This window comes from Stegostoma tigrinum, chromosome 4, assembly GCF_030684315.1.
Source record: "Stegostoma tigrinum isolate sSteTig4 chromosome 4, sSteTig4.hap1, whole genome shotgun sequence".
In the NCBI taxonomy this organism is placed as follows: Eukaryota; Metazoa; Chordata; class Chondrichthyes; order Orectolobiformes; family Stegostomatidae; genus Stegostoma; species Stegostoma tigrinum.
This window is the reverse complement of record NC_081357.1, coordinates 105968299-105992379: the sequence shown is the minus strand read 5'-3', so window position 1 is coordinate 105992379 and position 24081 is coordinate 105968299. Positions and strand designations below refer to the sequence as shown.

Here is a 24081-nt window from a genome sequence, read left to right as displayed (position 1 = left end):
ACAGCAACTCATATTCCGCCTGGGAACCCTGCAGCCATATGGTATCAATGTGGACTTCACCAGTTTCAAAATCTCCCCTTCCCCCACTGCATCCCTAAACCAGCCCAGTTCATCCCCTCCCCCCTCTGCACCACACAACCAGCCCAGCTCTTCCCCCCCACCCACTGCATCCCAAAACCAGTCCAACCTGTCTCTGCCTCCCTAACCGGTTCTTCCTCTCACCCATCCCTTCCTCCCACCCCAAGCCGCACCCCCAGCTACCTACTAACCTCATCCCACCTCCTTGACCTGTCCGTCTTCCCTGGACTGACCTATCCCCTCCCTACCTCCCCACCTACACTCTCTCCACCTATCTTCTTTACTCTCCATCTTCGGTCCGCCTCCCCCTCTCTCCCTATTTATTCCAGTTCCCTCCCCCCATCCCCCTCTCTGATGAAGGGTCTAGGCCCGAAACGTCAGCTTTTGTGCTCCTGAGATGCTGCTTGGCCTGCTGTGTTCATCCAGCCTCACATTTTATTATCTTGGAATCTCCAGCATCTGCAGTTCCCATTATCTCTTAAATACCAATGGCTGTTTTTAAGAGAAAGCCTTTGCCAAAGGAGACGTTTCCAGAAGGAATTGCCATCCGTACGCATCCACAAAGCTGTACGGGTGAAGGTTGATGTAGAGAAAAGATAAAGGAAGTTTAGAATCTACGACCTAGTGGACTACACAAGGAATACAGTTTGCTCGTCTGGGACCAGTTTAGATCACATCTAGTGAAGAATGTTTCTGATTACATCTGATCATGTATCATTGACGTAGCTATAATTCCAGGCAGACTTACAAGGGTTTTGCAACAAAAAGATGTTAGTATCAATAAGCTATTTAAGAACATGATAAGAATGAAGGAGAATAATTGGATGTAAGATGGAGAAAACACACAGCGAAAGGAGGCAGTATGCGGGCTCCATTACTGCCATTGATCTGTGAATGGATTTTTGATTCATGGAAGAAAATAAAACCGGACACTAATTTCAAATCATTCAAGAAATGTGGAATTTTGAATGCATCGAATGGTACAGAGGATGATTATCAATGAGATGACATAGAACAAAAAACAAAGAAAATTACAGCACAGGAACAGGCCGTTCGGCCCTTCAAGCCTGTGCCAATCGAGATCCTTTGTCTAAACCTGCCATTTATTTTCTAAGGGTCTGTATCCCTTTGCTCCCTGCCCATCCATGTACCTGTCCAGATACATCTTAAAAGACACTATCGTGTCTGCGTCTACCACCTCTGCTGGCAACGCATTCCAGGCAACCACCACCCTCTGCGTAAAGAACTTTCCACGCATATCTCCTCTCACTTTGATGAAGATGAAGAAGAAAGCAGGTGATGTGCTGCCTCCAACTACAGACAATGAAGATGAAGAGGATCCATATGAAGATATCATTCCTGATGATTATGAAGCTTTATTCATTGCTGAAGATATTGAACAGTGTGTTTCTGCAGGATTTTAATCAACTTTTGTGTTTGACATGTTTAATTTAAAGCTGTACTTTAGTTCTACTTCACTTTTTGTATGTATAAATGAAGCTAATTCATTTTCTATTGTCTTTGTACATTAATTACCATTAATTTGTTGTGTTGTTTTTTCTTTATTAGTTTAGAGATCAATTGGGCATCTCCGGTATTTTGGAATTTAGTTTGAATTTCAGCCCCTCAAAAGTAGTATCCATGTAATAGTCAACCCCGTAAATCTAACCTTAAAATTTCAATTTTTCCACAACAGGAAAGTACCTTGGAAGCAGCCGTTTTAATGGTTTAAGCAAACTCTTCTTAATTATTTTCCCAATACACTGTTGTAAAACATGTTTTCTTGACCATCAGCGAGTTCCTCACCTATATTGTATTTGTCGCATTGTGCATTACACTGTTCTCAGCATGGACACATGTGGGATTTAGCATGTCCCATTATAACCACAGGCACACTCTTGGGTGAATCGCAGATTATTTTTTGTTGGTGAGGGAAGTTTTCTACCTTGTGCTTTTTCGTTTCCAGTTCAGAAGAATTTTACATGCATTTCAAAGAAGAGAATAGAATATGCTTTATGAACATGTGTACTCCATTGTAGAAGTACAGTGAAAAGCTTTTACAATGTTTGCTGCTTATGGCACCATCTTAGGCACAAGTACCTAGGTACAAATCATGGATACAAAAGAAGAATAAAAAATAGTTACATTTCTTTACAGAGCTTTTAAAAACAAGTTAGAAATAAGACATCATTAAAGGATTGATGTTACAGTCGGGTGAAAAAATTCAAATAAACATTACATTGTAGCAGCTCAGCACAGGTCCTCTGCACAAGGCCTGACCACCTGTGCCAGACCCCAGTCTGACAGCCATCCCTGCTCCACTCCAAGCCTCCAGTACCAGCCCTCAGCAGCTCCAAGGTAAGTTTCAGGACTGCTTCACCTACACCAGTCTCCACCCGGGCCTAGCTGCCTACGTGCTGCTCTGGGTCTTGCTCCCCTCTAGCTGCTCCAAGGCTCACTCCCCATGCACTGTGCTGAGACTCACTGCCTGCGCCCTGCTCTGGGACCTTGTTGCCCGCACCCCGCTCTGGGGCCTCGCTGCCCGCACCTGGTCTGGGACCTTGCTGCCCGCACCCAACTCTGGAACCTCACTGCCTGTACCCTGCTCTGGGACGTGCTGCCCAGACTCTGCTCTGGGACCTCACTGCTTGCCCAAATTTCTAATCTTTTCTTAAAAGATAAAAACAATACTTTAGCTTATTTATGTCTGACATCTGAAAAAGCTTCTAAAATCTAATGCTAAGGCATAAGAGGTTTATTGACATAATATTGATATGTCATGTATTTATTGATATTATTATATATTCTGCATTTTAACTATTTTGAAACAGTGGAAGAAATGTGGTTATACCACTATGTTTTCAGCATTTTGATGTTTGTACGTGCACATTTGATATATCATGATCCCAATACCAACTAAAGTATGAACTACATGTACAACTTGAATTGTTTTGTTCTGGGTGTGTATCTCCATTAAGTATTTAGTCAATTATTTTCATTAAAATTGCACAATGCAGTGTGCTAACTATCTTGTTCTTTGGTCATTCAGGCTGAGTTTTTTTTTCCTTTTATTCATTAACGGGATTAGGGTGTCATTGGCTGGGCAGCATTTATTGCCCATTCCTAATTAGAGTCAACCACATTACTGTGGGTCTGGAGTCGCATGTAGGCCAGACCAGGTAAGGATGGCAGTTTCCATCATAAAGGACATGAGTGAATGAGATGGGTTTTTCCCAACAATTGACAATGTCACTCACGGTCATCATTAACTTCTTAATTCCACTTTATTCAAATTCCACCATCAGCCATGGTGGGATTCAAACCTGGGTCCCCAGAATGTTATCTGGGCCTGTAGCTTAACAGTCCAGCAATAATACCACTAGGCCATTGCCTCCCACTCCTAAGTGATGGATATTGAAGTAACTGAGGACATTGTATCTCTTAGAAATTGAAGAAAACCTGGGGAATGAAATTTGTTCAGCGTTGGCAGCATAACTGTCAATGTGTTCATCAAAAATAAAAGAATATTGTAATGTGGCCAGAATGGGAATCCCTTTATTTATGTCAATGGTAGTACCTAAAAAAAAATTCAGAATTGCTTTACCTTACTTCTTACGTTTTAAAAGAGTGTTTGCTTTCTATTTCCTTTTTAAGGTCTAGATCATCACTGGAGTCTTCCTCATCCTCATTTCAGTGTACCAAACACAGTCCTTGTGCTAAGAGGGTTTGCCAGTATGATGAAGAAGAAGTCCCTGAATACACGGTGCCTCCATTTAGGAGCAGGTATATCAATAATACTATGTCAATATTATTATAAGCACCCTGCAGACATTGTCTTCATATGATGTGGCTCATTGCCCAAATAGCCAAGGGAGCTAAACACCTGGATTCTTGTCTAACAGAAGTGCAGAGGCTGGAATTGCAGGATGTGATAATTCACCCAGTTTTCTCTGTACCAAAGCCTCTATCCAAGGAGAAGTTTTGCACAAGTTCTGCATTTTAATGTGTAAGCTTAGGCAAAGTTGATAGTTAATTGGATCAGAGAATGCTTAGCAGTCATCAGACTGCATATCTGCAACTTCAAAATAGACAGAGAATCTGAAGGCAGCTTGCTTCTGAAATAGGAAAATTTTTGTTTATTTCGAAACCAGGAATGATTAGATATTAAATAAAATTTTCTCTTAAAATATATTCAAATAGATCTTGAATTATTGATTTTTTTATGACAGCTATTTACATGTTTAGAAGCTCCTTAAAGATACAGAAAGTCCCTAATACACACATTGAAAAGGGGAAGGAGAGAGATCTTGGCAGCATGACATCCACAAACTCAGAAACGTTACCACTATTAGTGACGTAATGTGATTTCTGTGCTATTTTCAAGTCTTTGTCATTTTAAGTGTGAGTATTAGACAATGTCCAGAGCTGCACTTTTCCAGTTTAGCTTTGGCTGTAGCACAATTATAATCAGCTCAAAGTGAGCTGTAAGAAGTTCCCAAGTGGTCGAGTATGTGCCAATTGTTAAAAACCAATCAACTTTTGGATACCATTGGGAAAAACATAGCTCACGTGGGAACAGGCAGTATAAGAAAACAGTGATAGCCTCTTTGCAGTCTCATAGCAGTCTTGGTCTGGAAACTCTAGTATAGTGACAAGTAATGTCACCTTGATGTTTTGGTTATCAACAAATATAATTATGGAAAGGCTGTGTTCAAAGTGAAACGCAGAAAGCTAATGAAAGCTTTTGAAAAGTTTGTGTCTGTGTTTTGTGATTGACAGAGAAGGTGAAGAGGAAGAAGTCAAGCCTAAACCAAGAGCATTTCTATATGGTACAAAACTACGGGAGATGGAAGCCGAGATTTCCAAACTCAAAAGGTCTGCCCATGAGCAAGCAGACATGTTAGCTCTCACGAGGATGGTAAATGATCAGTTTGACTAGTCTACTGTCAGTCACTATTCACAGATTGTAGCATTTTCCCTGAGATGACTAAATTAAGTGTTTTTAATGGATTCTGTTCATACAGGAAGAAGAAAGGGCAGCTGTGCAGAGACACGTCCGCGAGGATTCCATGTGCCGTGCTCCTGAATTTCTTGTCCGGTTAAGATCCCACACTGTTTGGGAGAACTCCTTCGTAAAATTATTTTGCACTGTTCAGGGCTTTCCGACCCCGTTAGTCAGATGGTAAGTCATGTTGACCTTGTGTACAGTTCGAGTGTATGTCATCTGTGCATGGTAAAGAACGTATTTTCTTGTCTTGAATTTGCAGTTAAGGTGGCATAGTTCTGTTTGCTGTCATCAAATACTGAATTCATGCACCAAGCCAATTGTAGAAACATCTTTTAAAATGAAGATGAAACCACATTTATACGGTACATGCTCACTCTAACCAGCTGGCTAGGTAAATATGGGATAAAATAAAATCCTAATCACTGACTACTTTAAGAAAGAAAAGTTTCAATTTGTTTAATGAAATCAGAAGATGATTCCTACAATACGCAATGTCCAACAAGAATAGCTGAAAGCCAGTTCGTGGCCACAGTCTCTCAAGTCAATCTGCCAGCTGCATACATGGGGCGGTTTGGATCATTCAAAGCAGATAGACTCTGACTACATTATTAGTGGAGGCCTTCTGCAGAAGTTCATGATAACATCTGAAGTCCCACTGGAAATGCTCAATAATAGTCTATTGTCTGAATTTTAACTTGAGCCAGGTTCTGTTCTGACCTTAGTTGGTTACCAGTCTGACAGCCTTGTGTTTTAATTTCTTCATGGGATATGCCTCTACCCATCTCTGTCACCAATATAACCTCTTGTACATTCCCCAATGTTATTGCTGTGATTTGGTACTTCTGATTTCAGTATTTAGATGCCAAGTTCTGAAATTCTCTCCCTTGCCATCTCTGCCCTTTAGCTCTTCCTTCACATATTTTGTTCCTTTAAGTGTAGCACTTTGCCAAGCATTTTTCATCCTTTGGCTTTGTGTTAATGAGATCCTGGTACATGTCCTTACATTAAAAATGTTGTGTAAATTCATGTTGTGTTTGCAATTTTGTGCTTCAAATATTGTATTGGCAGTCACCCACAAAACTTTGCAGATAGCAGTCATTTTCCGGACACCACTAACATTGCTACGGTGAAGAAGCTGATTATGATGTTTAACGATATTACATCCAAGCCCTTCAGCTTTCTTGAATTGATTTGTTCCAAGCAAACAAGCCGTCTGCCACCTCCATCTCTAACACCAGTGTTCACAGTTGAGCTTCATAAACCCTACAACCTCCCTCAGAGTGTTCATAATAATGTAATAAATATTCATGTTTAGTAAAACATTGAGATAAGGCTTCATTCCAATTAGTGAAGTTCATGTATGAATGCTTATAGCACTCGTTCAACATTCCTTGGCATGCTATTTTTAACAGGCATTCAGCATCATTTAAGATAATCAGGTTAACACCTTCCCAAAATAGCATAAATAGGAATGTAGTAACATGGCATAAGGACTTCAAATGAGAACTTTATAGTCAGAATTACACTCCTATAAACTATTTGTACAAAATAAGATACTGAGGGAGAAGGTGCATGGTGATGTCTTCATGACACTGCCCCAATTACTGGTAAACGGCAGCTAATCTCTCTCCACAATGCTTACCTTCTGACTAACTTACATGACTTTTTAACCATTATGAGAGAGACTGTAAATATGTCATTAAGTCATGTTTAATATTAGTTTGCCAGGAGGTATTACAGGGAATTTGGATGGCTGGCAGAGTATGTGGTGTGTGTTTCGTTGTGAAGAAATTAAATCTTCCTTTAGAGGTTTTATGATATGGTCTACACCCTTTAAAGGAATTTACGTCTTGCAACTCACAGTCCAAAGTCCGCCTATTCATGACAAGTTTGTATAATTTACTTTACTGTATCGATTGCATGAGTTAAGTAAGTTTGAGCAGCTTCATTAACATCTCAAAATTAGCATGCTTCTCTAATTGTAATATGGATTATGAATGTTTTACATTTTTACATGTCAGTTTGACTCAAGTCGAAAGACTGTTGCCTTGGAGTTAGAAAATGGCGCTGAAGCTCCACTCCAAACATTGAACATAAAAACCTGGAAATGCCTGGTGCCTTGTTGGAATGAGGACCTCCCCTAATGCCACTATCCAATATTCTGGTCATGAGAGATCTCTTGGCTAGGGTGGCACATGTTGGCTGATGCCAGTGTCCATTAATGGCGTATCCTGCCAAAAACCAGTTGACACTCCTAAGGCAGACAGTCCCCCAAAAAGTATAAATGGGCTGATGAGAACTTAAAAAGAGATTCTTCAACTCCCATAGAAGCTACATTAATTAAAGAAGGTAATCCTAGAGGAATTCATTATTTTACTGTCATAAAGGGTTGGATCATTGTGAAGATTCCATGGAGGCTTGAGCTAGGCCTTCGCCTGCCTGTGGGTTTTAGAACTCACTTGGAAATAGATTGGAAATAGTTGGAAGCTTTTTAAACACTGATGGATGATCCATGACCCCAAACTGCAGTTTCAAGCCTGGGGTCAAGATGTTGAAGAACCTTGACAGAGTCAGGATTGGCCTATTTTTGCTGGAAATCTGAAGAACGGTCCTGACCCAAACCTTCATCTTTCCTGTTCCTCTGATGTTGCCTGGCCTGCTGTGATTCTCCAGCTCCACACTGTGCTATCTCTGACTCGAGCTTCGGCAGTTCTTACGACCACTTTTTAAACAATGCTTACATCCCTGTCATAATCCAAAATGTGACTTTAGTGCAATAGAAAAGGAGTGCCACCTTATGACAAATAGTGCCTTCCAAATGAGACCCTATTTCAAGAGGAGAAAGTCAGTGGGTTCACTAGCCAATCAGAATGATATCCACTCCACAACTATTAACACAGATGAATTAATTAGAACACAGAACTCGAACATAGAACTGTAGAGCACAGGGATGGGCCCTTTGGCCCACAATGGTGTGCCAAGCATGATGCCAAATTAAACTAATCCCTTCTGCGTGCCCTTGGTCCATATCCCTCCATTGCTTGCATATTCATTGTCCTTATCTGAAAGTGCCACAAACGCCCTAACATATCTGATTCCACCACCATCCCTGGCAGCATGTTTCAGACTCTTACCACTCTGTGTAAGAAAACTCACCCCTCACATCTCCTTTGAACTTTCCCCTTCTCACATTAAATGCATGCCCCATTGCATTAGGCGTTTCAACCCCATCATCACATCTCATAATTTTATAGACTAAAATAATTGCTGTAAATGGGATCGTCCGATGTTTCAGTTGATCGTCATGCTTACCTACACCTAACAACGTGAATGATGCAGTGACTGGATGCTCAGCTGAAGTGACAGGCAGAGATTACTTTATTATTAATTGGCTGTGAGAAGGTTCACAACAGTGTGGTCCAAAATTGAGCATAATTATTTTTGGGGAGGACAAAAGAGCATGCTTGTTCCTCCTGGCCTGTGAACTAGTTTTAGATTTGGCCTTTTGGTGTATCTTCTCAGTTCTGTTGCCTATTGACAACACTGTCTCCATCCAATAGACCTGAGTCACAGAGTGACAACTTTAACTGTCTGGGCTTTTGCGCCTCTTGGAAAAATCTCAAAAGTATTTGCATAAAATGAATTATTTTGTAGTGCGTCTGCCAGAGGCAAAATGAAAGCTTTTTTTAAAACATTGCTCTCTTCACAATTATTCGGTATATATTTCATTTGAAAGCAAAGATGGTTGTGAATTCCAGTTGAGCATTAATGAATTTACTGTAATGTAACACACATTCTTCTACATACAATGTTATAAGGCAGGTGCTTAATTCAAAGTGAAACAATGGAGTTTTGAATTACTATTGGTTCAGAAAATATAACAAAGGAGTGATTTAAGAACCTAAGCAACTCTATATTTGAAGATGTCACATATAGCTCCAGAAGACATTCAAGTCCAAAATAATCAAGTTGCAATATCTAGGTAATGTGTTCTGCAGGCAATCAGTTACAACTAATTGCATTGAGCTTGAAACAGAGTGTAACTGATTCTAACATATGCTTTTTCAGATGAGGCCAATTATTACAAGAAGAGTGGGTGAAGGTCAATTTGATAATGCTTGTAAAAGTATGACTGTATCTGTTGTCTGTCAAGAAGCAGCTAGCATGCGGATTTTCTCTTCAAATAGCAGCCTGGGTATTACAAAATATTTTTTTAAATTGATAAGTTGGTTATTTCTGCATTATGCTTCAACAGAACAATCAAAAACATAATTCCTTCCCTAAAACTTTCTCTCTCTCTATGCCACTCTGTTGCTTTATGACCCTCTTTAGAATCCAGATTTATTAGAACTGTTTGTCTGGCCTCCCTATTTTTATGTTCCAGTCCGCCTCCAAACAAAAACATAGATTCTAACCAAGGCCTCACACCTGACATGTATTGTCTGACCTAAAATGTCACCTCTTCTTTACACTGATAAAACCCTTAGTTCTCTCAGGACAGTGACTTGAAAGGAATTTGGGGATTTGCAAACACGTATTGATTTAAACCTTCGAACTGATTAAAGCTTTAACAGCATCTCAAGTTTGTTTAATACATTTTCATCAGTGGTGTGACGCTTTGATCTTTTACTTGTAAATTCTGTGTTTGATACTAACTCTCTCACTAATACCTGAAGAAGTGCTGTGTCTGCTGTGTTCATCCAGCTCTTCACCTTGCTGAGCCTGTGTCCTTTTTCATCTGTGTTTTGGTTTGGATTCAGACTGATTCTGTTTCTAAGATAGAAATTTAGAAAATGACACATTGACTGACTGTCCATAAACTGTGTGCTTTTTGAACAAAATAGCATGACTTTGTCCACTCCAGTCCAACAGTGGCACGTCCACATCATGGAAACAAGGGGTAGTTGACCCCAATGAAATTGATAAATAAATTTGTTTTTGTGAGGTCAGTAATGGTAGTGGTTAGAGATTACATACATTACAAAAACCATCGCACTTCTAAAAGTGCTTTGATGCCTGAGGGCATCCTAGGGCCATGGAAGGTAAGTCTTTTACAAGTCTTCATATTTAGATTAAATTAATACAAGTACAAATTTTATTATTCATCTGCATTAAATTTAAAAAGCTATTTTAAAAGAAATTATTACCAATGATTACGGTTTTCAAACAGGTTTGAAACTCAGGAACAAAAACAGAAGTTGCTGGAAGCTCAGGAGGTCTGGCAGCATCTGTGAAGAAAATGAGAAATTGAGGAAGGATCACCAGACCCGAAATGTTAACTCTGATTGTTTTTCATCACAGATGCTGCCAGACCTGTTGAGCTTCCAGCAACTTCAGTTTTTGTTCCTGATTTACAGCAGCCACAATTCTTTCGATTTTTATTAGATTAGAAACTCTGCTGTATAATTTCAGAATCAATAGAAGTATAATGTCTGACATTATAAATGGTGGCTCTTGGCCCGAAATGTCAGCTTTCCTGCTTCTTTAATGCTGCTTGGCCTGTTGTGTTCATCCAGCTCTACACCTTGTTATCTCAGATTCCCCAGCATCTGCAATTCCTACTATTTCTGAGGCTCAGGAAACTAGTGTTTTCAAGTAGACCTGGTGCACTATGACCTGATGTTGTGTGATTCCTGACTGTCTCCTTGTTGATTCTCACTGAAATAGATTGACATTGGCATTGATTTCTTATTTTTATCCTAAGTCATTTATTTGCCCTACTTGCTTTTCATTGAAAGGTATAAAGATGATGTCTACATTGATCAAACAAGTGAACCAGCCAAGTACAGAATGGAAAGCTACTATGGAGTTCACTCTTTGGAGATTAACAGGTGAGTTCACACACAGAAATACAAAGGACATTCAGGGGATCCTGGAAATCATAACTGCTTGTTCTTGTATTTCCATAGAATCATAGAAAGATACAGCATAAAATGAGACCATTCAGTTCATCTGCTTGTACCAATTATTTGGCAGAGCTTTAAAAGTTACCATTGAATCTGCTTTCATTGTCTTTCCATTAACCTATTCCAGCCACAGCACCTTGTTAGGAAATAGGTTCCTCATGTCATTTCTAAGTTCTTTTGCCAGTTCGCTTAAACTTGTGTACTTTGGTTACTGACCCTTCTGTCCCTGGGAAATGGCATCTGCTTATTTATTCTTACAAAACTGAGTCTGATCTTGAATTGATCAAATCTCTTCTTAACCCTTGCTGCTGTATGGCAAGAATGTGCCAGGTTATTCAGTCTCTTCACATTTACTGAATTCCCTCATCACTACAACCAATTCAGTAAGTCTCTCCTGCACCTTCTACATGACCTTGACATCCTCGCTTAAAATCTGCCTCCAAAAACTGAACACAATACTTCGGCTGACACCTAAGCACTCTTTTAAATATGCCAGGGATAACTTCCTTGCATTATACACTATTCCTTTTTTTTTGTGAAGTCTAAACTCCCTTTTGTTTATCAGCCTTCTCAGCTTGGCCTGTCATTTTCTAGGATTTGTGTACCTGTACATATTTAAATGGTACTTATTGTTGTTTAATTTGCCTTTTCCTCATTTATCTGATGTAATAGGCTGAAGTTAATGCAGCCCTTTGTATCAAGAAACATGTTGACCAGGACCACTTCATTGTAGGACAATCAATGGAGATACAATGGGCTGAGCGGCCTTCTTCTGCTCTGTAATAATCCCGTGATTCTGGGAAAGAGGCACTTCAGCAGGCTCACAGTGGCATTTATTTTTTTCTTTTAATTTTGATTTTTTTTCTCATTGTATGCACATTTCTCAATTTTGTGTCGCAAGTAATATTTGAAGTGATGCCCTGCGTATATAAGCCCAGCTCCTTACTGTTATTTAGTGAAAACAAATTCCCAACATCAATTATTAAAGTAAAACAAAGAGCTGCAGATCCTGGAAATATGAAAAAAAAAATTTCTGGATAAAAGCTACAGGTCTAGTAGCATCTGTGGAGATCAAACAGAATTAGCATTTCGGGTCCAGTGACCGTTCTTCAAATCTGAGGCAAGGCTGCTGTATTTGAAACATTAACTGTTTTCACTGCTCAGATGCAGCCCGATCTGCTGAGTTTCTCCAACAATTTTTGATTTTTGTCTCAAAAATAAACAATAGCCTCCTTGTTCGCTGAGTTTAAGGTGAATAGTCTATTTAGTTTGTAGGGCAGACACTCCTCAGTAATGTGCAGCATTGTTAGAGTTTCTCCACAGTCCACAAGGCATTTCTACTGAGGTCCTAGAGGTGGAGGTTGTCTGCGCAGATTGCCCTAGCTCGTCCTGAACCTGCTTAGAAAGGACCACTCTCATTGTGGTGGTTCAAAGTCTGTCATTCAGCAGATCGGCCTTGTCAAAGGAATTTGCTAACGCGTTCCCCTTTTTCCCATTCCTTGATTCAAAGGATAAATGTAGATCTTGCTCAGGAAGGCTGCTCCATATGGAGCACTAGATGGAAGGCAGGTAGTCAGTGGATTGAAGAATTCATCATGGAATGGTAAATGAAGCACAAATGGATGGTTTCAACCAGCTGTGGGTTTTTACTAGTTGGTGGATTTGCAGACAAGTGATGCTTTTGCAGACTGGAAGTCAGGGGAGGGAATTTTCAAGTAATCAATATTCTTTTTATATTCACTTGAGGGATGGGTGGGTGCTGCTGGCTGGCTAGCATTTACAGCCTGTGAGAGATAATGGGAACTGCAGATGCTGGAGATTCCAAGATAATAAAATGTGAGGCTGGATGAACACAGCAGGCCAAGCAGCATCTCAGGAGCACAAAAGCTGACGTTTCGGGCCTAGACCCTTCATCAGAGCTGTTCCTAGTTGCCTGTTCCTAGTTGCCTTTAAGAAGGTGGTAGCAAACTGCCTTCTAGAACTGCTGCAGTACACATGATGTAGGTCAACCCACAATGCCCTTAGAGAAGGAATTCCAGGATTCTGACCCAGCAACAATGAGGGAACAATGATATATTACCAAGTCAGGATGGTGAGTGGCTTTGAGGTAAATTTGCAGGTGGTGGTGTTCCCATGTATCTGCTCCCCTTCACCTTCTAGATGGAAATGGTTGTTGGTTTGGAAGGTGCTTTTGGAGGATCTTTGGACAATTTCTGCAGTGCATCTCGTAGATTGTCCACACTGCTGCTACCGTGCGTTGGTTGTGGGGGGGCGGGGGTGTGTGGATGCTTTTGGAAAAGTTGCTTTTCAAGCTGGCTGCTTTGTCCTGGATTGTATCAAACCTCTTGAATGCTATTGGAGCTGCACCCATCCAGCTAAGTGAAGAATATTCCATCACACTCCTGACTTGTGCCTTATGGATGCTGGATAGGCTTTGGGAAGTCAGCAAGTGAGCTATTCACTGCAGTATTCCTATTCTCTGACCTTCTCTTATGGCACTGTGCTTACATGGTGAGTCTAATTGACTTTCTGGTCAATAGTAACCTCAAGGATATTGATAGTGGGGATTTAGTGATGGTAATACCATTGAATGTCACAGGGTAGTGGTTTGCTTGTCTCTTATAGGAGAGAGTCATTGTGCGATGTGAATGTTACTTGCCACTTGTCATCCCAAGACTGGATATTGTCCAGATCTTATTGCATTTGAACATCAACTATTTCAGTAACTGAGGAGTTGCAAATGGTGCTGAACATTGTGTAATCATTGGTGAACATCCCCACTTCCAAGCTTATGATAGAGGAGGGAAAGTCATTGATGAAGCAGCTGAAGATGATTGGTTCGACCTTAGGACTCGACCTTAAAAAAACTCCTACAGTGATGTCCTGAGGATGAGAAGACTGACTTCCAACAAACACAACCATCCCTCCATGTGCCAGGTATGACTCCCACCAGTGGAGAGTTTGCTCCCATTGATTCTAGTTTTGCCAGGGCTCCTTGATACCATGCTCTGTCAAAAGCAGCCTTGATGCCAAGAGCTGCAACTTTCATCTCACCTCTGGAATTCAGCTTTTATCCATATTTGAACCAGAGCTGGAATGACATCTGCAGCTGTATAACAGTAGTAGACCCCTGTGTAGGTTCTCCTTGATAGCAGTATTGATGACCTTCCATTACTTTATTGGTGATTGAGAGTATACTGATGGAATGGTAATTGGCCAGGTTGGATTTGTTTTGCTTTTTCTTCACGTACCTGGGAAATTTTCCACATGTCAGTGCTGTAACTGTACTGGGAGAGTTTGGTCAGGGCAGTGGCAATGTCTGGAGTGCAAGCTTTCAGTTCTATTGCCAGAATGTCGTCAGGCCCCATTGCCTTTGCAGTATCCTGTGCCTCAACTGGTTCTTGATATCACATGAAGTGAATCGAAATGGCTGAAGACTGGAATTTGTAAAGCTGGGGACAACTGGGGGAGGCTGAAATGGATCATCCAGTTGGCATTTCTGGCTGAAGATTGCTGCGAATGCTTCAACATTATCTTTTGCGCTGGTGTGCTGGGCTCTTCCATCATTGGGGATGTGGATATTTGTAGATCCTCCTTCTTTGGGCGTGTTGCTTAATTGTACACGCCATTCATGACTGGCTCTGGCAGGACTGCGGAGCCTAGATTTGATTTATTGGTTGTAGGAACATTTAACTCTGACTATTACTCGCTGCTTATGGTGTTTGGCATGCAACTGGAACCTGGGTCCCCAGAACATTAGCTGAGTTTCTACATTAATAGACTAGTGATAAAACCACTAAGCCATTGCTTCCACAGGTGGTGGTGAGCTGCCTTCTTGAGCCGCTGCAGTGCATGTGCTGTAGGTAGACTCACAGAACTGCACTGGAGAGAATGTCAGGATTTTAACCCAGTGACAGTGAAAGGATGATGTTGTATTTCCAAGTCAAGATGGTGAGTTGCTTAGAGCAGAACTTGTTGGTGAAGGTGTTCCTGTGTATCTGCTGCCATTGTCCTTCTAGATGGAAATGACCGTGGATTGGAAGATACTGTGTAAGGATCTTTGGTGAATTTCTGTAGCGTATCATGTAGATAGCTCACACTGCTGCTACTGAACATCCATAGCATTGGATGTTTATGGATGTGGTGCCAATCAAGTGCTTTGCTCTATATGGTGTCAAACTTCTTGAAGGTTGATACAGTTGCACTCATTCAGACAAATGGGGAATATTCCACCTCACTCTTAATTTGTGCCTCATATGAAAGTGGGTGGAAGCCTCTTGCCAAATGGTCATGTTTTTGACTGGCCAGCAGTATATTCTTTTCTCTCTTAGCCCACCATGCCTGACAGACGGTGGTTAATTGAGGCTTAGGGCTAAAGATGACGCCCCCCTCCCCGTACCCCAACCACCTCCACGACCCCTACCTACATTCCTACCAGTGGGCATTTGGAGGAAGCAAAGTGAGAGGCTGGAGGTCTAGCAGCAAGGTGAAAGATGGCTACTTATCTGTCAACGAACATTTTCAAACACGATTGGTTAGTGTTGATCAACTCGATCTGCTTTAAAAGTGCGGTGCCTTCATATTCTGGAATGAGCACTCAACTGCATTACATCCAAATCTCCATTCCTGCAAATGGTGGAGTCTGCCTGTAGTGTGAGACACATCCAGGTGTATACCACTGCCAAACGGCACGTGAGATGAATGAGCTTGAGAGACACCCTAGAGCTTAAAAAATGGCAACTGATAAATCTCTCAGCCCTCAGAAGAGAATGTGGGAAAAGCTGGTTTGGGGGTTAGAAGGAGAAGAACACAGAGGCTGGAATTTTACAAACCCCGCATCCTGAGGGCACTGGGAGGCACATGGAAAACAATTGGATAATTGTTTAAGCCACCTTTGGTAAGCCATAAGCCACCTTTGGTACTAAACCAACCATGCATGAGGTATGGGGTCTCGGTAGTGTTTTGTTACTGGCAGAGATTGACACTCATACCATGTGTAAACCCTCGTGGCTATGTTATGGTTTGGTGGGAGGGTCCTTCCCTTTTGGGCACTTGTGCCAAACAGAGTGCTAATCCCCTTCCCACAGCAGAACACCTTCCAATTCTTGACTGGCTGCCCCGAGCAAAACTCTCACACTTACCTTCCAGCCCATGGCTCCTTGTCAAGTGCTGACTGCATTGACAATGTTCCAAATGGGCACTGTCGGGACAGGGAGCTGCTGGCCCCTGGATTAGCCAGAAGCCATTGGAGGTGGGAGATACTTTCCTATTGGCTGGGTTGAAAGCTGCAGCCTCAGGCACTAATTGTTGAATGACTGTAAAATTTGGCTATCAGTTCCCAGCCAGAACCTGAATTTACAGCTCATGGATAAGGCCATCACCTCGGCTTAAAATTCAGTTGAGAAAGTCCTTTGTAATACTGTGCTGTGTATCAGCTCCTGATTAATGGATGCTTTGTAAGTGAGTGTTCTACAGTTAAAAACTCATGTTTGGAACCCATGTGAATTACTCTTTAGTCCGCATGTGCTTTTGTGCTTGCTGTGCTAATCTTACTTGATCAAATTGGATGCATCTATTCTTTCTTTACAGCTTTTAATCCATCTGTTTTCTTCCTGATTCTATTCTGTAACTGAAATAGATGTTGTTTATTCCTTTTGGTACAATGATAGTCAAAGGCATGGAGTGCTCCCTCACTTTGTAATGTGTGGATTTGAAGTCGAACTGCTTTGTTACGGCCACAGGCTGTTCAGTTCAGTAATCTAGCCAAATGAACATAGAAAAGGAATATTGATATTGACTATCTGTGTTAATGACTGAAGCATTACCTTCAATCCTTAACTATAAACCATGAAGTGTTGAGGTTGACAGGAGGACAATGACGTCATCTTCTGAACTTTGTTTTTGATTAACAACTGTGCTTCTCTGAGGTTTCAACCCACTGTTCTCTTCCACCTCTTATAGATCAATGAGGTAATCTGCTTCTCTCCTTTGCATACAGCCCTGGTCAATCACAGCTGCCCTCACCAAAATGCTGAGCTGTCTGTGATTGGATCCCTGCTCCCTCACAGCAGATTCTTTTGGCTAGCACCTTGTTGCTAACGCCGTGCTAAGTTGGTGATTTGAAACCTTTCTAATTCTATCAGCGCCCGCTTTTCAGAGTTCAAAAATATCTGATATGTAAGGCCTCCTGTGAAAACATGATTCCATAATCTGCCTCATGCAGCTCTGAAAGAAAATAAAGCATTTAATTCTTGCATTACTGTTATGGGCCAGAATTACCTGGTAAAATAAGGTTACATTTATTGAGTGCACTATTATTCATATATCAATAAGTTAGCAGTTTGTGTCAGGAAAGAACTAGTCTATCAGTTGTGCTTTACTGACGTTGCTTGGTGACTTACTTGGCTGAAATTGAATGCTTGTCCTCAACTTCCCTGTAATGTCAAGAAACATTGGTGGTGTTAATACATGTCTAATTCCCTGAAGAAATTAGTGATGATGTCCGAACCTTGTTAACAATGAGATTTAAAAAGTTTGAGATGAAGGATAAGGGGAAAATATTCAACTCAGCCCTGTTTCAGCAATAACCTGGGCCAATATTTTAACGTGTTGTGATTTATTTTAAAGTGTTAATTTTACTCTTAAGAAAAGCAAATGTTTAACTTGTAATGTCAAAAAGGAAGGAAGATCTAGAGGAAGTATATTTGGTCAGGCATAATAACATCCTTACCTTTCCTATCAATTTTATCCCTGAATAAATCATGCCTTTATCATCTGGAAGTCAGTGAGTGAATAATGGCAGTAATTTGAAATACAAGGTGAACATTACAATTTATATTGGATTTCCAATTTTTTTTTCTAAAACTTCCAATATTTACATATCAACCATTATTCCTGAACAAAAGATCAAACACTAGCCACCACTATAAGCATAAGGCAATCTCACTTATTTAAAAAAAGAAATATTTGTTTCACCTTCAGTAAGAAAAGGTATTCCTTAGCTTAAGGCGTAAACAAAAACTCTCCATAGTTCCTCTCAGGTGGTCTGCCTTTACTGTTATACTACATGCACCCACCTTAATCTGGTTACCTCTCCTGCCCATTTATCTGCATCCCTCGATAGGGTAAGTCATTCGAATGGCTATCACACTGGCTAATGAGTTAAAATTAATCCATCTGATTCCAGGCCAACAAATTACTAACTGAACAGACATCACAACAATAAAATGAGTACTACTTTTGAAATACTTTTTAAAAGAAGAAAAATGCTCTGAAGTATTCAAAACCTTGTGCTGTGAAGAAATTCAGCTGTTGTTTACTATTTGAAGGATGATACAATTGTGGTCAGCTTTATTTGGTTTTTTATGAATGAAAGTTTTATGGAAAATAGTACATTAAGACAAAACTATTTCTTTGTTTCTTTTCATCTGCCTCTTTCAATCCATCCTTCCTTTCTATTTATTTTTGTATTTGTATTTAATTTGACTCAATGCTCCTTTGTTTGATTTTGTTTTTTATTCTTAAATATTATTGATTAAGGAGATTGGGTCTATTGTTCACTGAGGCCCCAGATGTCAGTTGCCCTCACCTTGATTTCATCAGTTCATATTTCCAGCAAAATAGTTGGACTTGAAATGTGAGGAAAACATAACAAATTTCACAGTGCATTTTGTGAGATGTTCCAACTAACAAATTCTGCAATGTAATGTGATTATTGCTATCGAAACAGATTTGTCAGCAGCATAAACAGAAGTTGCTGGAAAAGCTCAGCAGGTCTGGCAGCATCTGCAAAGAGAAATCAGACTTAATGTTTCAGGTCTGATGAATCTTCCTCAGTTATTGGGGGGAAGGGTCACATGACTCGAAACATTAACTCTGATTTCTCTTCACAGATGCCACCAAACCTGCTGAGCTTTTCCAGCAACTTCTGTTTTTGCTTCTGATTAACAGCATCGGCAGTTCTTTCAGTTTGTCAGCAAAGGTTCAGTCTGCTGTTACACCACCTGCTGGTGAGCACTGGAATTAACTCTGACAACTGGCCAAGAAAGCAATGAATCTTGAAACTTGACATGTTGAATGACATGGATGATTTTGCCCTCATTGGATTTGCCTTGAACTTGGCTGATAGTGTAACACAAATTGTCACTATTTGTTGAATTAAAGATACCAAATTTGCCCATCTCTTCTTGTGGGCTCGTGCTATAGGGTTAATGGAAAACTTGACAAGGCCCGATCTTTAAGGTATGTTCCTTGGATAACCTTGTGGAGGTTGAGTGTCTAGCCCTCTGTAACAAAATCATTATTTTAAAGTGTGAAGGACAAAGCCAGGCAGGCTTTCATAGCTTATTTGTTTTCCATTTCCTTGGCCATTATCTGGACCCTATAAAATAGGTATATAAAAGTCTGGTCTCACTAGGTTTAGCCCAAAACTATTCCTTGGCCACATTCTGTCACTGTTTACAGGGCCTTTAACACGCAAGTCCCATAGGAATCTCTGCAAACCAACAGACACATTTCCTGAGGTTCTGCCCTGAACAGGGGCATATTGGTGCAGGCAAAGTGACATGATGCTCACGTGATGGAACTCGCAGAGTTCCTCACCCCACATTTTCTGAAGCAGTATCCATTTCAGTCTAAACTGGGAGTGCCTTCTAAATATACATGTTGCTTTTTAAAGCTTTTTGTTGGTATTCGTCTGTTGCATAGTTAAGTACTGATTACTGCGGTAGTGACTTTTGCCTCATTAAATGGTGTTGTCGAAGTCTTTCCACTGTGCTCCAGCTCATATACACTTCTGTCATTTGTTACATCCTGTTTCTTTTTACTCTGGGATCAGTCTTGAGTGTTTTTTGGTGATAGAATCACATGGCAGAATTCCAGGTTGAAACCATCTTCTCTAAATGCCATTCAGATAATGATCACTTCAGGATTTTCTGATGTTTTGATCCTGGTTTTAAATAGGTAATGCCTTCATCAGAACAAATAATGTGTAGCAAATGTCATTTTTAATTGTTTTGGAGCCACATTCAACTGGTGTAATTTAACTAATCTGATGTATTAGTAAATAAATTATGAGTTATTCATTGAACACGTGTTCAAACATTTTACCCCTTTAATGTTTAACACTAATTTAGAAAGACAATTTTCGTTCTTTTCTGAAAGGAATTCTATAAAACTCTAACCAGCACAATATGACAAATTATATAAATATTTTTCCTTTCTGCTTCTGAAGATCCTTGTTGTTGGCAACCTGTAATTTTAAGCAATTTTTGACTGAGTGACTGGTCTTTGTGAAAGATCCAGAGAAACAGGCCTCTGACCTCTTGTCCAGCATTGAAGTAGTTTCACATTTACAGGCTACCCGTGCACCATGTTCATCTTTGTTTGTTGAGAAGTGTGTCCTGCATTTTAGAGACTTTGGCTTGTCAAGTTTGTTCTCTCGTGCCTTCTGAACATGATCTCTTTTGGCATATGTGAGCCCTGTATCCAGATTCTCAGGTGTAACACAATTACAGGAAAGCTGTCTTTCATTGTCTTACACTTCAGGATGAGTGACTTAACACAGTGCAAACTGTTTGCTCAGTGAGGCAATTTAATCAGTGCTCATGTGGTGAAAGCATAGCATTATTCACTTCCCATTTGGCGCACACATGTCTGAAAGGTCTTCCGGTATACTCTGGCCCATTGTCATAAATTATTTCTCCAGGTGCACCAAACAGACTGCATATGGCATTTATGGTTTCTGCCAAGGATGCAGTTGGTTCACTCTAATTGTCTGACAATTAGAAATGATCAGTGACTAAGTTGGAGTCATCTCCACTAACTATAAGTAGATCAATGGTGATTTTGGATTAGAGGACTGATGGAATACCACATGAGTGCAGAGTATATCCATGCTGCAGTGGCTGGTGGCTCTGGCATACCTCGCGCATCATATTTAACTCGTTAATGTCACCATTAATCCCTAGCCAATTGAACATATCAGGTCCTAGTATATAGTTACACCATATGTCCTGGTAGAAAGCTTCAAGCACAGGTACTTATTTTCCTTTTGAAGAGTTCATCTCTGTAAGGCCAAGAGCATCTGATGGCTCTGTTATCATGTCAGATCACCCTTCAAGGATAATTTTCTTCCATTATCCATTTCAAATGTAGCTCATAGAATTAGTGCAGTACAAAAACGAAATTGATCAATTTTTGAATGTATCTTTCACCTTGAAATCCATGCTGTGGACTTGTAGATCCAATGGAATATCTACAGTCTTATTTAGTTTTGGTAATCTGCTCGGTAAGTGAGGTGATTATTTTAGTATCAGATTTGTAGCAGAAATCCTGTCCCTGTACTTTTATCAGAAATCTAGACAGTGCACCTTTCCGTGGAATACAACAAATTGTTTACAATGGTTTATGATTGGTTTCCACAGTGAATTGTTACAGAGCCGGTAGGTGTGAAATCTTGTAGTGCAGAATAATAAAGCAGTGTATCCTCCCACTGACTGAGGACGAACGGTCAGTCCTGAGCAAGGGGCTCACCTTTGTTCCCCTACAACCACACATCAACGAATACCAGTCACGGACGGACATAGAGCAGTTTTTCCGCCGTCTTCGCCTGCATGCCTACTTCTTCAACCGGGAACCCAACCCTCCTTCCACTGACCCCTTCACCCGCTTCCAACACAAGTCCTCCTCCTGGACACCACCCCCAGGCCTCCTACCCTCCCTCGACCTCTTCATCTCCAACTGCCGTCGAGACATCAACCGCCTCAACCTCTCCACCCCTCTCATCCACTCCAACCTCTCCCCCGCAGAACGGGCAGCCCTCCGCTCCCTCCGCTCCAACCCCAACCTCACCATCAAACCCGCAGACAAGGGTGGCGCAGTGGTAGTATGGCGCACTGACCTCTACATCGCCGAGGCCAGACGCCAACTCTCCGACACCACCTCCTACCGCCTCCTCGATCATGACCCCACACCCGAGCACCAAACCATCATCTCCAACACCATTCACGACCTCATCACCTCAGGGGACCTCCCACCCACAGCCTCCAACCTCATTGTTCCCCAACCCCGCACGGCCCGTTTCTATCTCCTTCCCAAAATCCACAAACCTGCCTGCCCTGGTCGACCCATCGTCTCAGCCTGCTCCTGCCCCACCGAACTCATCTCCACCTATCTGGACTCCATTTTCTCCCCTTTGGTCCAGGAACTCCCCACCTACGTCCGTGACACCACCCACGCCCTCCACCTCCTCCAGGACTTCCAATTCCCTGGCCCCCAACACCTCATATTCACCATGGACGTCCAGTCCCTGTACACCTGCATTCCGCATGGAGATGGCCTCAAGGCCCTCCGCTTCTTCCTGTCCCGCAGGCCCGACCAGTCCCCCTCCACCGACACTCTCATCCGCCTAGCTGAACTCGTCCTCACACTCAACAACTTCTCTTTTGACTCCTCCCACTTCCTACAGACTAAGGGGGTGGCCATGGGCACCCGCATGGGCCCCAGCTATGCCTGCCTCTTTGTAGGTTACGTGGAACAGTCCCTCTTCCGCACCTACACAGGCCCCAAACCCCACCTCTTCCTCCGGTACATTGATGACTGTATCGGCGCCGCCTCTTGCTCCCCAGAGGAGCTCGAACAGTTCATCCACTTCACCAACACCTTCCACCCCAACCTTCAGTTCACCTGGGCCATCTCCAGCACATCCCTCACCTTCCTGGACCTCTCAGTCTCCATCTCAGGCAACCAGCTTGTAACTGATGTCCACTTCAAGCCCACCGACTCCCACAGCTACCTAGAATACACCTCCTCCCACCCACCCTCCTGCAAAAATTCCATCCCCTATTCCCAATTCCTCCGCCTCCGCCGCATCTGCTCCCACGACAAGACATTCCACTCCCGCACATCCCAGATGTCCAAGTTCTTTAAGGACCGCAACTTTCCCCCCACGGTGATAGAGAACGCCCTTGACCGCGTCTCCCGCATTTCCCGCGACACATCCCTCACACCCCGCCCCCGCCACAACCGCCCCAAGAGGATCCCCCTCGTTCTCACACACCACCCTACCAACCTCCGGATACAACGCATTATCCTCCGACACTTCCGCCATTTACAATCCGACCCCACCACCCAAGACATTTTTCCATCCCCTCCCCTGTCTGCTTTCCGGAGAGACCACTCTCTCCGCGACTCCCTTGTTCGCTCCACACTGCCCTCCAACCCCACCACACCCGGCACCTTCCCCTGCAACCGCAGGAAATGCTACACTTGTCCCCACACCTCCTCCCTCACCCCCATCCCAGGCCCCAAGATGACATTCCACATCAAGCAGAGGTTCACCTGCACATCTACCAATGTGGTATACTGCATCCACTGTACCCGGTGCGGCTTCCTCTACATTGGGGAAACCAAGCGGAGGCTTGGGGACCGCTTTGCAGAACACCTCCGCTCAGTTCGCAAAACACAACTGCACCTCCCAGTCGCAAACCATTTCCACTCCCCCTCCCATTCTCTTGATGACATGTCCATCATGGGCCTCCTGCACTGCCACAATGATGCCACCCGAAGGTTGCAGGAACAGCAACTCATATTCCGCCTGGGAAGCCTGCAGCCATATGGTATCAATGTGGACTTCACCAGTTTCAAAATCTCCCCTTCCCCTACTGCATCCCTCAACCTGCCCAGTTCGTCCCCTCCCCCCACTGCACCACACAACCAGCCCAGCTCTTCCCCCCCACCCACTGCATCCCAAAACCAGTCCAACCGGTCTCTGCCTCCCTAACCGGTTCTTCCTCTCACCCATCCCTTCCTCCCACCCCAAGCCGCACCCCCCGCTACCTACTAACCTCATCCCACCTCCTTGACCTGTCCGTCTTCCCTGGACTGACCTATCCCCTCCCTACCTCCCCACCTACACTCTCTCCACCTATCTTCTTTACTCTCCATCTTCGGTCCGCCTCCCCCTCTCTCCCTATTTATTCCAGCTCCCTCCCCCCATCCCCCTCTCTGATGAAGGGTCTAGGCCCGAAACGTCAGCTTTTGTGCTCCTGAGATGCTGCTTGGCCTGCTGTGTTCATCCAGCCTCACATT

The 24081-nt window shown here is 42.3% G+C and overlaps 1 protein-coding gene across 3 annotated transcripts in view; it reads left to right on the top strand.

Annotated features, from left to right (window-relative positions):
• myom2b (myomesin 2b) overlaps nucleotides 1-24081 on the top strand; it is a 119661-nt gene that overhangs the window by 17319 nt on the left and 78261 nt on the right. For all 3 annotated transcript variants that reach the window (XM_048531059.2, XM_048531057.2, XM_059645585.1), the window contains exons 3-6: nucleotides 3733-3861; nucleotides 4858-4996; nucleotides 5103-5260; nucleotides 10825-10917. In XM_048531059.2, coding sequence (XP_048387016.2) covers nucleotides 3733-3861; nucleotides 4858-4996; nucleotides 5103-5260; nucleotides 10825-10917 — 519 coding nt within the window. The remainder of the gene's footprint in view (nucleotides 1-3732; nucleotides 3862-4857; nucleotides 4997-5102; nucleotides 5261-10824; nucleotides 10918-24081) is intronic.